General features: G+C 37.2%; 2 protein-coding genes across 4 annotated transcripts; both read right to left on the bottom strand.

The window, feature by feature from the left end:
- Positions 1–4470: 4470 nt before the first annotated feature.
- Positions 4471–7661, bottom strand: LOC148703259 (GDSL esterase/lipase EXL3-like). Of its 3 annotated transcripts, none has more exons than XM_088723982.2 (5): positions 7310–7661; positions 5762–5892; positions 5440–5685; positions 5063–5318; positions 4471–4933 (listed from the first exon to the last, which is right to left on the bottom strand). In XM_088723982.2, exons 1-5 carry the CDS (start codon positions 7596–7598, stop codon positions 4737–4739), a joined length of 1119 nt encoding a protein of 372 aa, XP_088580108.2. In that variant the 5' UTR covers positions 7599–7661; the 3' UTR covers positions 4471–4736. The 3 variants fall into 3 exon arrangements, with proteins under 3 accessions (XP_088580108.2, XP_088580109.2, XP_088580110.2); XM_088723983.2 differs by having other exon boundaries at positions 5440–5670; XM_088723984.2 differs by having other exon boundaries at positions 5440–5631.
- Positions 7662–9334: 1673 nt separating this feature from the next.
- On the bottom strand, positions 9335–14449 carry LOC103721152 (GDSL esterase/lipase EXL3-like). The gene is made up of 5 exons (XM_017846186.4): positions 14039–14449; positions 12733–12863; positions 12403–12636; positions 10927–11182; positions 9335–9750 (listed from the first exon to the last, which is right to left on the bottom strand). The coding sequence occupies exons 1-5, from the start codon at positions 14298–14300 to the stop codon at positions 9557–9559; spliced, it is 1077 nt and encodes a 358-aa protein (XP_017701675.3). The 5' UTR covers positions 14301–14449; the 3' UTR covers positions 9335–9556.
- Between the last annotated feature and the right edge of the window lie 2238 nt (positions 14450–16687).

Below are 16687 nucleotides of genomic sequence, written 5' to 3'. Positions count from 1 at the left end.
TTGTACCCATGTTTATTTTTTTTGTTCGTGTCTTGTCCATGTTGCTGAGGTGCAGGAGAAGCTAGTCACCTGGCACAGCCTTAACCAGCTCCCTTTTGTTGAGCACTAGATATATTTACTTCGTTAATGCAATTTATCTGGACGCATCTATTGTTCTCCCTGGATGCAAACATTGCAAAATATAAAGCATAAACTTATCATGAAAGCACTATTATTAGCCACGTATTAGCTCTAATTAGAGCACTACAAGGCATCTTATATTCACTCCGACCAAGGCATCTATGCGACATGATAAATAAAATGCTGTGAATTGATGTGTTACCCAACACCCTCTCCTTACCCCCAAGCAACAGAAGATGACACCCTCTTTTGAAGCATAGCCGGGTAGATGGTCTTGACAGCCCATTCCGTATGCCCGACAAGTCTGCCCACTGAGTTTTTCCCACCCAACTCACCAAACTTGTTCAGCCACTTAATGTTCGAAATCTAGGGATTCAAATGAGCCGAGCCAAGCAAAGTACCAAGCTGCCCAGGCTCGGCTTGGTATTCAGTTGAGACACTCGAGCTCAATCCAAGCTTAAGTTGGACACATCCATTAATTGAACGCGATTGAGCCCAAGGCTTGGATTCAATTGGTGCTAAGGGGCTCACTTATATAAGAAAATAAATATGTTTGTAATAATTGAATTTTATACGTACTCAACTAAATGGCATTGATTGGGATATAGCCCAATGGTTGCAACCTTCATTTGCTAATAGACCACTTGGAGTTCTAGTCCAAGGCAGGAGTGATAAAGCTTAGACTAACACTTATCTTAGGATTACCAAGGAGTTCATAAAGAACATTGCATATTATTATATAACAGAACATAATAAAATATAATATATATTAATACATAAATATATAATATAGTATAATATTATTATAATGTAATATAATATTATTATAATATAGTAATATAATATTGTATATTATAGCATAATAATTTAATATAATATTAAATTATTGAATATAAAATATCAATGTATTATGATATAATATAATATAATATTATATTTATAGTATAATACAATAATAAAGATATAAAATATTATAATTATTAGTATAAATTAATTAATCATAATATAACAAATTTTCTAGTTAGGTGTTAAAATTGGTTAAATAATTATTAGAGGGACATTTGTTATCACGGATATTTTGATAAAAAAAATATCTTTCCGACTGGGCCTAAAAGTGCTTTCTCGAAAAGCTTCAAAATAAAGTTTCTCCTAAAAAGTTGTTTTTAGCTTTCTGAAAAAGCTAAAATAGCTTCTCGAAATTTTTACCAGACACCCCTATTTTATCTAAAAGTATTTTTGGATGGCCAGAAAGTGTTTTTTGATCCTCAAAAGACTCTCCCAAATTGAGCCTTAGTAAGTGTGACACTGAGATCATATACAATTGCCTACTCCTCGTCATTTAATGTGCAGCTCATGACGGCTGTGATCGAACACCACGAGGAAAACGTATGCATTAGAATTTCACGCATGCAGACAGTAATTAACTCTCTTGGTTGAGTAACCTGCAGGTCTATAAGGAGCAGAGTTGCTAATCTCTGTCGATGGACCTCGAACTTTAAGAGCTATGGAGTTTAGGCTTTCAGGAATGCCCCTAAAATTGTTGCTCGTGTACGATTTATATTCCTTGACCCTTGAGTCCAGTTCACTCTCCAAGCACCAGTACTCAATGGTGGATGATTGAAGGAGAAGTCTAACTTCCTCATTAACACTTTCAAAAGAAAAACAAAGAACATCGAAGACGGCAAGCAAACATAAATGATAACATCCATCTGCTTCTTTTTTATGAAGAAGAAAGAGCATAATTGACATCTGCCAGTTGTAGCGGCTGTTATTTGATGTTTAATTCTTGTTGACTGAAACATTCGACAAATTGAACCCCATCCAGCTTTCATTACCTCATCTAATTACTTCCTGTTGTTTTATGTAGCATGTCTGTGACAGTAACACTAAAAATCATCTTTTAGTGCTTAGAAAAGTAGCTGCTTGACCTTCATCTCAAACTTGAAAATAATCTCACAGCATTGGTGAAGCACGTTGAGAGACGTTGATCTATCTTTTTAAAAAAGACCGACTCACATCAGGATATAGAGCTTATATGGTTGTACATTGAAGATACAGAGATCCTTCAAATTACTTATGAGATTGTTTAGCTTGCTGAATAGTTTAACAGGTCTACTTATAGACCACTATTTTTTCTTATTTTTTTTATTTTTTTTTGTAAATTTTTTATAAATAGTTTATGTAAGCTTTACTTTTTTTAATAAAGGTTGGGTGGCTTTGCCGCCCTCTCCATAAAAAAAAAAAACCCACTAAAAATCATCTGATGAAGCATAGTTCCAACTTAATACCTTTTTTCATCTTTCGTGTTCGCAATAGAGCTATTGTTTACGCTCTAAGAGAGTTCTCTCCTGGAATTTTATATGGTAGACTAATCCTATTACATGCATTTCACCCATTCTTATTTGAAATGTCAAAGTTGATCATGCAGTCCTTCTAATAACGAATGGAAGACTGCTACTTATTTGTTTTTCTTTCAAGATTTATAGGCCACCCATAATCATGACTAAACTTTTAAAAGTCTTCCTTACTTTGATGGTTGCATGACAATAGCCACGCCTTGATATGAATATACAAACACTATCAAGTAGATCCTAATTTAAAGATAAATCAAAATTGAATTGTGATATTTTAAAAATAGCTGTTGGAGCTAATCCGCCGATTATTTCCAATAAACGAAAAGTCAATGGGCCAGTTAAACACTTGAAAAAAAAAAATCAAGAAAAAAAAAACTTTTGAGAAAAAAATTGAAAAATAAAACAAGTAAACCTTAAAATTGAAACCTTTTAAAAACAAAGGTGAAGAACAACTGCTGGTATGGGACATGATGAAACCTATTTCTTTGTTGAATCCCCTCTGTGAGTTAAACTGGTTTCTAAGGTGATCTGGTTTGACTCAAATAGCTCGTAGATTTCTCTAAGATAGGTTATGTGCTAAAATTAGGACCTAGAACCCGCAGGTTTGTAGCTCACAAATGCTGCATTAGGTATTAGTGAAAGATCTGAGAGGGGGCCAAGACATGGAAATTATCAGCTTATAACACGTTTGTTTATAAGTCTTTATAAAGTTTTAGTTGGCCTCTTTGTATGGTTCTATATGTATTGTTTCTTCTTGAGCTTTTTTCCTAAATATGTATCTTATAGTTTACTTGTTCATATCTAAATTGCATATCATATATAAAGTATTTTTCTTTGATCTCTTAACATCATGAATCTACCTTCTATTGCCATTATATATGCTCGATGTCTCGGAATATTCACACCTACAAGTTCTGTTTCTCCTTACCTTGGAAAACTATTTGACCTCACCTTATATGCGGATGGATCTTTCTTCCTTGCTCTCTCAAAAATTGCGATTACCCTGTCCAGTTCATCTACCTGGCCACATTCTTTTAATGATAACATTTCACATCAACTCTTCTATGAAATTTCCCTTCAGAAAGAATGACTTTACACTTGTTGTTTCAATCTTAAACAAATGCCTCCTTTGACAATCAGCTCCTTCAATTGTTTGCAGCCTTCAGCTACCTGTGGTTTTGCAGGTCATGTTTGCCCGGCCGTGTCTTAAATCTATATACGTAGTTTAATTTGAGAAACTCTTACCCTCTCCCGGAAGAGACCCATGCATGTTACGTACTCTGATGTTCTATCAGTTTCTTAATCTATTGGTGACACTTTCCATTCTTGCTTTTGCCTTGAGATGCATTAATCGACATCCAAAAGCAGAAAGATGAGAGTATAAAATTCCTCTGCTATTGTTCTATCAGTTTCTTCATCTATCGGCGCCACTTTCCATTCTTTCTTTTGCCTTGAGATGCATTAATCGATATTGAAAAGCAAAAAGATGAGAGTATAAAATTCCTCTCTGCTGCCCCGCTCATGGTGTACTTCCTGAAGAAGATCAATTTGATGAAAGCGCAGAGCTTAGGCTCTGCTGGAGTTAGTGTGAACTAAGCGTCGGACTTCCTGTAGGACTTCATATCTTTCTTAGCCTCCGCCGTTATCTATTTTATCACTATTTTTTCAATTTTTTCCTTCTCCACTAAATCTGATAGTGCGGTCGCTATCTCTTTAGTAGTTAGATATCACTAGATGTATGGTTTTTATTTCTTTTAATAATGCTTAATATACTGAATTGCCTAAAAAGGATTTAATATACCTACATAACCGGTAAATGACGTTTTGCACATCAATTTTGGGATGATATCCTCTTCTATGGTGGATAATGTTCACCGAAATATTTGAGATGGAGCTCCACTTGATCTTATATTTTTTCGAGGTTAGTTCATTTCTTTTAACTCCTCAAAATGCTCATGTGAATCTTATGCTAGGCTTCATCCACATGCCCGATAAATTTTAAAGAACTTTAATTCATTCTTTTAATGACAGACATGTTTATATTCTGCACATAGATATGATATTCTTATCCTCGTGCTGGATGAATATAAATCGATGATGCCAGCATAACACGCCTAGTGCTTATGCACCTGTTACATTTGAAAACAAGATGATTTGGATCCAAGCAGCTAAATAATTTGATGACAATGCTCATAATATGATTTAAGAACCAGGAGTGAACCAGGAGCGGCACCAAGAAGATGGAGTGTTGAGTTTGCTCTTCTAGTTTAGTAGCAATGAGCTATAACGTTGCTGAACTTGTCTCATCAAAATGTTATAAGCCATCTCTGTAGGATGATACACATCCCAAAATAAATACTTCGAAACATCATCGCATAAGGGAGCAGTGTAGCTATTACAAGCAAAACCAGCCTCGAAGATTCCTGTGCCGCAGCACCCCCTCTTGACCTCCTCAAACCCTACAAAGGAAGCAGCTCCAAGTTAGAAATGTGAATTGAACATGTACATTAGCCAGGTTGATGATTTTTGCAGTTCTATGCGGTGGCTGCGATGATGATGCCTTAAAAAGTTTAGATAGACCATATTACCATAAGCAAAGGGGTGTATAATCATATCAAGCAAAGGCGTATACATATCGATGTAGACTATCCTCGATCCTGCTAGTGTGTGATTTAGCCTTTGTATCTCCTTTTGTAGTTCAGAATTGAGCGTTGTAGCAGCTTGGTTATATATGGTCACACATTCTCTTTCGATCCCTCCAGCGAGACTTCTTTGTGATGGCAAGCATCCTACAGGAGGAAGTCCTGTTTTGCCTATCCTTCGTGCCCCTAAATGGTACAATTTCTGAAAGATGAAGAACAATTGTAAGTGATGAATGCTAAGTCTGTCGTTTAGATTACATTGTTTGAGATTAATGATTTTCTCCTAGGAGGACATAGTCCTAACTGTTAATAAATATAAATACCTGGAAGAAACTTGAAGCTGATTGCACCACAAATCTGATGTAGGCGGAAAGATCATAGTTTCTTCGAAACGGGCTAGTGAAATATGTGTTTGCTAAATCATCATTACCTGTAACTATGATATATAAACTTCTAGAGATGATGGTGGAAGCTTTCTTTTCTCCTGCAATTGCCCTTAACTTCTCTTTGTACTCCTTGAACAAATTTAGTTGATCATCCAATGTTAGAGCTTGCTGTAATAACGAAAGCTAATCATTGGTCAGGATGATAGAAACATATGATCTAGGATCCTTAGAAATTTCTGAAACAAGTCTTAACATATACCACTAATTCAGCTGTCAGAGGATCATATCCACCGCCGCCCGAGGCAAAGCTTACACCGGTGAGGAGATCTTGGGCATCAAGCTTCGTGCCGAGATATGCTGGTACATGTTCCTTTATCCCTAACAGAGAAGCTGGAACAATAACAATCTTTTGATTAAAGACAACATGAAATCCTGGTGTATGATTGAATGATACTTATTTTTTTCATGCATAAAAATAGTACTAGTTTGATAGCCTTCACCACAATACTCTGAAAGATATCTGGGTTCCAGCTAGCTAGCAGTGGAAAGTTTTCTTTAACTAGTTGTTATTATGAGGGTTTAACCATAATATGCTCTCTATTTATGTGAGAGTTGTCTTCTACTGCTCTCTGTAGATCTCTCTTTTGGGCCGAGAACAAGCATGGCCTGTTGAAATGTAGGTGAGCATAGCGAGGGACGCTTGTTCACGATCAAGGATGAGCCTGAGATAAACCCTGAACGCTGAAACTGGACCCGCTGTTTGAGTTTGGGTCTTGAAACTAGATCCCATCACAGAACTGAGTTGCGAAAGTTGATAACAACTGCCGCAAACTTAGACCTGATCTGGACCTATCTTGAATTTCAATCCGATCGGACATGAACCTGTCGAGTGAATCACCATCTTGTGAAGGAATAGACCCAATAACAATTAAAATCAAATATTTATGTAAATATGCTCGAACTTTGCTCTAGCTCGAGCCCACTCAGTTGTTCGAGCTCTTGTTGTATAAGATTTGACTTAAGCTTTTGACCAGAAGTATTATTAGATTCGATGTGAACCGTTTTGGCTGCTACGAGTAACAAAATCCGCCATATTGGACATCGAAACATGCATCAAATTTTCGCAGGCTATAATTTAACTATATAACGCTTGATTGAAATGATCTTTTTTAAGGACAATTTTTTGAGATCTAGAGATCAAATCAAAATTCCATCATTTAGACCTCAAAATCGGCCAGTCAGACTGAATTTTTTCTTTTCAGAATAGATTTTGTCTGGGCATATCTCCTAATCTGGAAAGAATCGGATGAAACAATAGAAGGCGAACTCGATGTTGGAATCGAAATCTATTTTTCGTAGGATCTTCATTTTTTTGTGTTTATTTTTATTAGTCACGTCTCATTTGGTAAAACTAGTCCTATTTAAATTAGGAGAGAAATCTGACCGGAATTGTATGAGGGCGGAGCTCTCACTATTATAAATAAAAGCTATATATATCAGTCAATAAATTATCAATAAAAGAAAATATGAGATAATTTTTTTTTTTACTTTTTTAATATTTTTTTAAGAGATTCGAGTTAAACGGATTTAGAAAATTCTTTTATCTTCTCGTTCCAATCAAAACCATGCCCAAATCAAGCCCCAGCACAGCTGAGCCAAAGCTGCTCGGATTGTTTGCACCCCTACCATCTGGCATGGAAAAGAAGCACGCAACTATGCCGATTATCTCAGTGATCTACATTCTCGCATTATTGAAATGGAAGGAAAACCCTAAACCCATGCATTAGACTAACTCTTCCATGCTTACCTATTATGTCTGAGGGGATCTTCCCGTTGCTAAACCTTCCGGTGGCTTTATGCCCGACGAAATCTTTTCCGTAGGGCGGGAAGTTGCATCTGACCGGGGTGATGATCGCATTGTTGTTGCCTGGGTCGACGATCGAGTCGCCAAACACTATTAATGCAGGAGGACGAGTCGTCCGATTGGCAGCTTTGGCAAAGCCTTGGATGATCTCGAGGAGAAGGATAAGGAGAGTGAGTGCAGTGGAGGGAGCTCTTATGAAGCCATTGTTCCCCATCATCCAGCTTCTTCCCATGGCTACTTGGTTATGCTGCAGTGCTCCCAGCGCTAGAAAAGCTGGGCCAGCCTATCAAATGATGATGGATGCTCACGAGATTAAATAGCGGGACAAGAAGGCATCAAATTTTTGGATTTTTTGGTATTTCTTTTCTCATAAGATGCAGTTGATGAAACTTGTTCAGCCTCCCTGAACTCTAGAAGGTAACAGCTGTTTCATCTCGGATTTGAGTACTCAGAAGACCATTCCTTCGTAGCTTGTACCCATGTTTATTTTTGTTGTTCGTATCTTGTCCATGTTGCTGAGGTGCAGGAGAAGCTAGTCACCTGACACAGCCTTAACCAGCTCGATGGACTCCCTTATGTTGAGCACTAGATATATTTACTTCCTTAATGCAATTTATCTGGACACATTTATTGTTCTCACTAGATGCAAACATTGCAAAATATATAGCATAAACTTATCATGAAAGCACTATTATTAGCCTCGTATTAGATCTAATTAGAGCACTACAGGCATCTTATATTCACTCCAACCAAGGCATCCATGCGGCATGATAAATAAAATGCTGTGAATTGATGTGTTAACCAACACCCTCTGTCACGTCCCCATCTCCACAGAGCACATGCGGCACCCAGTGCCCACGTGAGGGCCATATGAGGGGGGAACACGGGGTTCCTCTATCAGATATTGTCCGATTCTGAGATCCGCTCGCGCGCGCGCGCGCCGCTCGGATCCCTCTCCGGTTTTGTTTTCCACCCAAATTGCGTCTGCAGGATTAGAAGACACTCGCCTCATATGCCCAGGCTCCGGACCGAGTCTTTTCGATGTGGGACTATTGGGCCTCACATCTTTCCCACCATCGGACAAGAGTCGTCCTCGGCTCTGATACCAAATGTCATGCCTCCGTCTCCGCGGGGCACGTACGGTACGTAGTGCCCACGTGGGGGCCACATGAGGGGGGAACATGGGGCTCTCCTGCCAGATATTGTCCGGTTTTGAGGCTCGCATGCGCCGCTCGGATTTCTCCCCGATTTTGTTTTTCATCCAAAATGCGTCTGCAGGATTAGGAGACACTCGACTCATATGCCCAGGCTTCGAACCGAGTCTTTTCGATGTGGGATTATTGGGCCTCACACCCTCTCCTTACCCCCAAGCAACAGAAGATGACACCCTCTTTTGAAGCATAGCCGGGTAGAGGGTCTTGACAGCCCATTCCGTATGCCCGACAAGTCTGCCCACTGAGTTTTTCCCACCCAACTCACCAAACTTGTTCAGCCGCTTAATGTTTGAAATCTAGGGATTCAAATGAGCCGAGCCAAGCAAAGTACCAAGCTGCCTAGGCTCGGCTTGGTATTCAGTTAAGACACTCGAGCTCAATCCAAGCTTAAGTTGGGCACATCTATTAACTGAACGTGATTGAGCCCAAGGCTCGGATTAAATTGGCGCTAAGGGGCTCACTTATATAAGAAAACAAATAAGTTTGTAATAATTGAATTTTATACTCAACCAAATGGCATTGCAGCAAACTGGGATATAGCTCAATGGTTGCAACCTTCATTTGTTAATAGACCACTTGGAGCTCTAGTCCAAGGCAGGAGTGATAAAGCTTAGATTAACACTTATCTTGGGATAACCAAGGAGCTCATAAGTATTTTGCACTAAGATGACAGTTTCTCTTACTTAAGACTCGCACAAATATATGACTTGCAGTCCACTGGATGTCCAAAAGATTTCCAGCATTAAACAAGAGATTTACCAATGTGCAAGAAAGGTGGAACTTTCGAGTAAGTAGGGCTTATTAATGTAGGAGGAGGAGCAACTCTAAATCAAATCAAGGTTTACATGACTAGAGCTAGCACTCCAACATACAACAATGAAATTAATTATTGAAGGAACATACTGTAGGTACTTAATAAAGCTTGCCGATAAAGTGAATAGTATTAACGAGACAATGAAGACAAAAAAAAATATCCTTAGAGCAGGAATTTTATGTAATCTTTGAAAATTTTGTCAACCATGATCTTGTAGGCTCTCTCAGTTGGGTGGTAACTATCCCAGAAAACGTACTCTGTAATATTTGAACAGGTGGAAGCTGTCAGTCTATTGCACAGAACTGAGACCTCTAATTCTCCGGTACCACAACATCCCTTCGTGGATACATCAAATCCTGAGATCAGGAAGTAAAAAAGTCAGTTGAATATATAGATATCCCATTTCAACACTATTGGATGATGATGATGATGATGATGATGAAGTCAGTTGAATATATGGACATCCCATTTCAACTCCTTTGAATGATGATGATGATGAAGTCAGTTGAATGTATAAATATCCCATTTCAACACCTTTGGATGACGACGACGACGACGCTTTTATTTTGCAACTAATGCAGGTTGATAAAAATGTTAATGCTTACATAATGTTGGTGATACTGATTATAATGGTTTTTCCTCACATACTGGTTATGATACTAAGGTGAGAGAAAGTTAGGCGCTTAAATGCAGATAGTCTTTCTATTAGTTCACCTTTGCCTCCCTGAAATTCTTCTTTTTCAGTTAACTTGAGAAGAAGGTATAAATCGTGAGGGATGTGAAGTGTCAATGGGTTGGCCTAATTGCGCTAAGCTTTCTATAAGTCAGGCTTGGGCTTGGGCTTGGGCTTGTTTGGGAGGATTTCTATATATATATGCTTACCATACATTGCACTCTTTTGTGTTCTATAATAATGTAATCATAATATTTTTTAAATTCAAAATTAGCTTGTCTTTCCTCGTTTACTAACAGAATCGTCATGCTTATATTGATGGCAAGGAAAACCAAGAAATTGGAAAAGGTAAAGATAAAACCTTTTTGATGTAATAAGCTTTCCAAATTTATTAATTTTCTAATGAAACAAGTACGTAGAAAACTAGATTTTTCAAGAAAAATTAAGTTTTCATGCCATTATCCTTGCAACAAAACATTGGAGTCTTTGTTTAGTGGGAATTCTCATGCACCAAGTTCGGCCTCCAAGCTTAAAAACTGTGGTCTGGGCTTGGGTTGATTAGTTCTAGGAGAAATTATAATCTACAAGACGTGCAATATGTGGACTTGCACGCTGTTAATCATAGCTATTCGTTTCTATAAACTCCATTCATCAAATGCTTAGTTCGGTACATCGTTATAGAAATAAGCGGCTGGCAGCATGCAGAGTCACATGGTGCACCTTGTAGAATATAATTTATCCTAGTTCCAGAGGAAAACATTATGCACAAAAAAGCTAGATCTAATCTAGGCCTACGGCTCTGTTTTGCATGGAGAGAACTAAATCAGGAGAAAAGTACTGTAAGTGAAGATGGAATTACCATATTTTGAGGGTTGCAAAATAAGATCAAGTAAGATGGAGTAGATATCAATGTAGATAATCTTTATGCCCTTATGTTGTCCAGCAATTATGTCGATCTCCTCTTTTATCTTGGAATTGAACAACTGTGCTGCTTGGTTACGTGTTGGTTCACAATCTCTCAGGATTCCTCCGCCAAGAGTTCTTTGCGATGGTACGCATCCTATGGGGGGAAGGCTCACAAATCCAATCTTCTGGGCTCCCATCTCGACTAATTTCTGCAAAAGTAAAGACAAAGATATGCAAAGATAGGAATATAATGCGAAAAATATCATATGTCATGCTTTGCCTTGATGTATTCATGTAATTGAAGGAAGAAGGAAATGTTTCATGCTAAAATAAAAAAAATTTAATATACTTTGCAGTAGACAGCAAATTATGAGTTAATAGAAGTCTTCGTTTGGCTGCCAGATCCAGGGAATAAAGCCAAAAGCCTATCACAATAAATCTGAGGTTTAAATGTACCTCTTTTCGTTTTTTTTTTATGTTACAAACTCTATAGGGTTTAAACTGAAGGCATCCTCCAAGATACAGCTGTAGGATACCACGGCTTGTCTCGAATTTATTTACTGCCTTGTAATAAAAGTCATATGTTAATTGAAGTGAACATGACTATTAATATCTCATGTCACCTATCGAAGTGACCTATCGCCGTTTCCTGTACGAGACATTATTGTGGTTCTCTTTATTCTTAAATATCTTAGGGTTATGGAAGGTTGCTTGAGATATGGGCTTTACATTCTTTCTGTCATACCATGTTGCTATCTAAGTTTGATGCCTTAATCGACAACTCTTCGAATGCGAGATCTCTATAGTGTTCAAGGTCCGAACGTGGAACTAAGTGGTCGAGAAGCTTTATTTAGGATTTGTTTGGTTGATTGAAATCAAAATTTTATAAAATTTATAAATTAGACCAATACAATAAGTAAAATTATAGGGTTACCCACTGGACTTGAATTTTCAGCCTAATTATCCAAATAGATTTTTAGATATTTTCTTCTATAGACAAGGATAGCTTGGCTCATGTGGATCTATCATCAATGCATACAAATTAAAAAAACAGAAATTAAACAATCTAGTCTGTCTCATTGTAGATGAACAACCACTTTTATTAAGTGGGATAACCATGTCAATTGCAATAAGGCTAGGTCTGGTAGGTGGCTTACCCTTTTGTGTTGTGGTTTTGTAATTAATAAGGACGATGGAGTGCACAGATGTTGGGCTAGTACAGTCTCTCATCAATCAAAAAAAAAAAAAAAGGAGCTAAACAGTCGCGCTTGCCCACTTGTTTTCAGAACTATATATAAATTATAGAGAGCAAAATAAATATGTTGTAGAAAGCTCCTTTTACTGCCATAAAGCAGGAAATTAAGAAGAACATTGCAAACACTCTCCTATAAAGGCTCAAGTTAAAAACATGTCTTTGAATTGAATTCACCTCGAGGAAGGTAGAAGCCCCAGTTATCAGCAAGTTCACATAGGAAGGAATGTCATAATGTTGCTGCCTAAATGGGGTCGTAAAGTAGGTATTGGCGATATCATCGGTTCCAGCACACACAACATACAGACTTTTGGACAGAATGCTTGCAGTCCTTTCTTCTCCGGCTATGGCCTTCATCCTCTCTTTATACTCTTCAAACATCTTAAGCTGATCCGGCATGGATATAACGTTCTGAAACAATGAGCAGTATGTGCATGCCTTATTATTCTCCCTTTCGAAACGCATGCGATAAATGCAGAAGAGAAGTATAATTAGATACAATAATACCAAAATGGTTGAGGTGAGAGGGTCGTATCCGGTTGCGCCAGAAGCAAAGGTCACACCAGTTAGGATGTCTTCAGGTTGAAGGTCATAGCCAATATATGGAGGCAACAATTCCTTTACACCCATCATAGAAGCTACGAAACCCAAATGGTTGGTCGTTAGATATGTGCCAATGCTTAATTAGCATGGATCAATAAATAAAATGCTATGATAAAGAGCACAAATTGGAGAAAGAAAAAAAAAACCTTGCGATCGATCAATCTCTTTCTCCGTTGGATTTATCCATGTGGTGAGGCGAGTACCGTGAGTAATGGATATGGTAGATGTGGGTACCTAATGTTTTCTACAGTGTCAAAATAGTACTAGAATTGAATGAATTATGTAGATTGTGGAAGGGAATTTTACATTTGTATTAGGCCAAAATTTTCTATGGCTTACTTTACAAATATGTGTATAATCCCATCTAATTTATATGTTTAATTTAATTATATTTTTGACAACTAGCATGGGAGGAAACCAGGTTAAAATCAGATTGACGGTGGGATTCGAATTCAAGTCATTGATATCCGAGCACTCTTTCATTTAAGAGAGAGAGAGAGAGAGAGAGAGAGAGAGCATCAAGCTAACACTTTCTTTAATTTATTAATGTTTATCCATATATTTTTAATTTAAGCTAAAGACTTTGGCATTATAATGGAAATAAGGTTATCCGCGGGTGCTAATAAATGCAAACCCTCTTAATAATGTACTTTCTCTTTTTATGCTGCTCAAAGCAAGATAGATCAACCGGATGAACTACAAGTGTCTTTAGTAATATCTTACACGAGGATCAGTCTACGTCGTCTTCAGATAAAGAGTTTGGCTCTTGTTCTCACTACAGTTGCTATGTTCCTACCCTGTTCCTAAGTTTGGCTTTGACAGACTAATTAAATATGGTTGCAAGCAAACTGCGGCACAGGTGTTATTCGATCTTCCACATATTGCTGTCATGGTATAGCTAAGCAATATATGTGCAATTTTCAAATCTTCCATATATTGCTGTCAATATATCTTTATAATAAAGTCTCCTCAGAAAAATTTCATTACAAGGTGCAATTGCTGCGTCCTCATCTAGATTCTCTTAGACTTCTTGAGATCCTTTGAGATAGAAGAATTTAGTGAAGTACTACAGCTTCCACTAAACCTTGAATCTATTTATGTAATCAAGTTCTACAAATCTCTCTAAGGATTAATTAAGAAAGATAATGCACTAGGGAAGATATTTAGAAGCTGAAAGTGAGGTTACTGCATCTGCTCTCTTCATAAATACCTATGAAGTCCGAAGGGACTTTTCCATTGGAGAACCTTCCGGTGGGCTGGTGATCGATGAAATCTTGTCCGTAGGGAGGGAAGTTGCACTTGACGATGGTTTCCAGGTCGTTATTATTGCCTGCATCCACGATGGAGTCTCCGAACACTATGACTGCTGGAACCATGGGAGCCGTCCAGTTCTGGGCAGATGCCAAGGCTTGAGCAACCAAGAGACAAAGTGCCATGTAAGAAGCCCCCAACACAAGGCTTCTGCTCTCCATTCTTTCCTCTCTCCTCTTATCTGAACTCTCTTTCCCAGTTTAAGTAGCTCAGGATGACGCCATGCACGCTGCCTCTATTTGTAGGAGTGGGAGGAGACGAAGGAAATTTTATGTTGAGCGAAGTCCTTTTGACTACCGACTTCAGTGGCCTATGCCTGAAGGCCTTCACACTCCCAATAGTTAACCTCGGCCAGAGAAGTCGATGCAAAGGTCCGTAAAGCAAGGCATGAATAACTCTCCAAAGTGGGGAGGTGAGAGAACATTTATTAATGGCGTGCATCAATGAGGGTGGTTGTCTGACAGAGAGGCACCTAATTGTAACACTGGCCCACAAATCACATGCACCACCATCTGATCGTATCGCGGCACTTACACCAATCCAAACACCTTTTCTCCCTTTTTTCCATGGTTCGTTGGCCTGCGGCTTAGCCGCCTCTCTTTAGAGTGAGGCCCGTCTCCAAGCTGGTGGCATGGTAGGATTTTTAGAAATAAAATTTTTATAAAAAAAACAGTTTTACTGCTTGATAATTATATTTCTAATATGCTGTGCAACTTTAACATGTATTTAGTAAACAAGCTGAGAAAGTACTTTTGGTATAACAAAATAACCATAAAGAACATTACATATTATTATATAATAGAGCATAATAAAATATAATATATATTAATACATAAATATATGATATAATATAATATTACTATAATGCAATATAATATTATTATAATATAGTAATATAATATTGTATACTATAGCATAATAATTTAATATAATATTAAATTATTTAACATAACATATCATTGTATTATGATATAATGTAATATAATATTATTTTTATAATATAATATAATGATAAAGATATAAAATATTATAATTATTAGCATAAATTAATTTATCATAATATAAAAAGTTTTCTAGCTAGGTGATAAAATTGGTTAAATAATTATTAAAGAGACATTTTGTGTAATTGTTATATTTTATCATGAGTATTTTGGATAAAAAAATAGCTTTCCGACCGGATCTAAAAGTACTTTTTCGGAAAGCTCCAAAATGAAGCTTCTCCTAAAAAGTTATTTTTCACTTTTTGTAAAGCTAAAAAAGATTTTCTAAATTTTTACCAAACACTTTTATTTTATCTAAAAGTGCTCCAAATGGGGCCTTAGTAAATGTGACACTGGGATCGTATACCAGTGCCTGCTCCTTGTCGTCTGATGTGCAGCTTATGACGGGCTGTGATCGGACACCACGAGAAAAACGCATGAATTAGAATTTTCTTCGTGGGCTGGTTCACGTATGCAGATAGTAATTAACTCTCTTGGTTGAGTATCCTGCAGTTCTATAATGAGCAGAGTTGCTAATCTCTGTAGATCGACCTCGAACTTTAAGAGCTATGGAGTTTAGGCTTTTAGGAATGCCCCTAAACTTGTTGCTTGTGTACGATTTAGATTCCCTGACCCTTGAGTCCAGTTCACACTCCAAGCACCAGTACTCAATGGTGGATGATTGAAGAGGAAGTCTAACTTCCACATTAATACTTTCAAAAAAAAAAACAAAAAGAAGATCGAAGACGACAAGCAAACATAAATGATAACATCCATCTGCTTCTTTTTTATGAAGAAGAAAGAGCATAATCGACATCTGCCAGTTGTAGCGACTGTTATTTGACGTTTAATTCTTGTTGACTGAAATGTTAGACAAATGGACCCCCATCCAGCTTTCATTACCTCATCTAATTACTTGCTATTGTTTGATGTAGCATGTCTGCGATAGTAACACTAAAAATCATCTTCTAGTGTTTAGAGCAGCTGCTTGACTCTCATATCAAACTTAGAAATAACCTCACAATATTGGTATCGCACGTTGAGAGACGATCAATTTTTTAAAAAAAGGATGGTACACATCAAGATACAGAGCTTGTATAGTTGTACATTGAAGATATAGAGATCCTTCAAATTACTTATAAGATTGTTCAGCTTGTTGAATAGTTTAACAGATCTGCTTATAGACTGCTATCTTTTGTAAAAAATTTTTATTGCTTTATTTTCTTTCTCGCAAATTCTTTATAAATAGTTTCTGTAAACTCTATTTTTTTAATAAATGCCGGGTGGCTTTACCTCAAAAAAAAAAAAAAAAACTAAAAATCATATGATGAAACATAGTTCCAACTTAATACCTTTTTTCATCTTTCATGTTCGCTATAGAGCTATTGTTTACACTCTAAGAGAGTTCTCTCCAGAACTCATATGGTAGACTAATCCTATTAGATACATTTCACCCATTCTTATTTGAAATGTCAAAGTTGATCATGCGGTTCTTCTAATAACGAATGAAAGACTACTACTTATTTGTTTTTCTTTCAGGATTTATAGGCCACCCATAATCATGACTA

This window comes from Phoenix dactylifera, chromosome 6 (assembly GCF_051530095.1).
Source record: "Phoenix dactylifera cultivar Ajwa chromosome 6, Ajwa_hap1_PhDact_Kaust_v1.1, whole genome shotgun sequence".
NCBI lineage: Eukaryota > Viridiplantae > Streptophyta > Magnoliopsida > Arecales > Arecaceae > Phoenix > Phoenix dactylifera.
Note: the sequence above shows the minus strand (reverse complement) of the source record. Positions and strands in the feature narration are given on the sequence as shown.

Coding starts and splice junctions, on each gene's coding strand:
- LOC148703259 (XM_088723982.2), bottom strand. CDS start 7,598: ATGGGAAGAAGCTGGATGATGGGGAACAATGGCTTCATAAGAGCTCCC. Junction 5,893..7,309: donor GATCCCCTCAGACATAATAG/GTAAGCATGGAA, acceptor TTATTGTTCCAG/CTTCTCTGTTAGGGATAAAG. Junction 5,319..5,439: donor CAGCTTCAAGTTTCTTCCAG/GTATTTATATTT, acceptor TTCATCTTTCAG/AAATTGTACCATTTAGGGGC.
- LOC103721152 (XM_017846186.4), bottom strand. CDS start 14,300: ATGGAGAGCAGAAGCCTTGTGTTGGGGGCTTCTTACATGGCACTTTGT. Junction 12,864..14,038: donor AGTCCCTTCGGACTTCATAG/GTATTTATGAAG, acceptor TGGGTTTCGTAG/CTTCTATGATGGGTGTAAAG. Junction 12,637..12,732: donor CTCTCACCTCAACCATTTTG/GTATTATTGTAT, acceptor TCATTGTTTCAG/AACGTTATATCCATGCCGGA.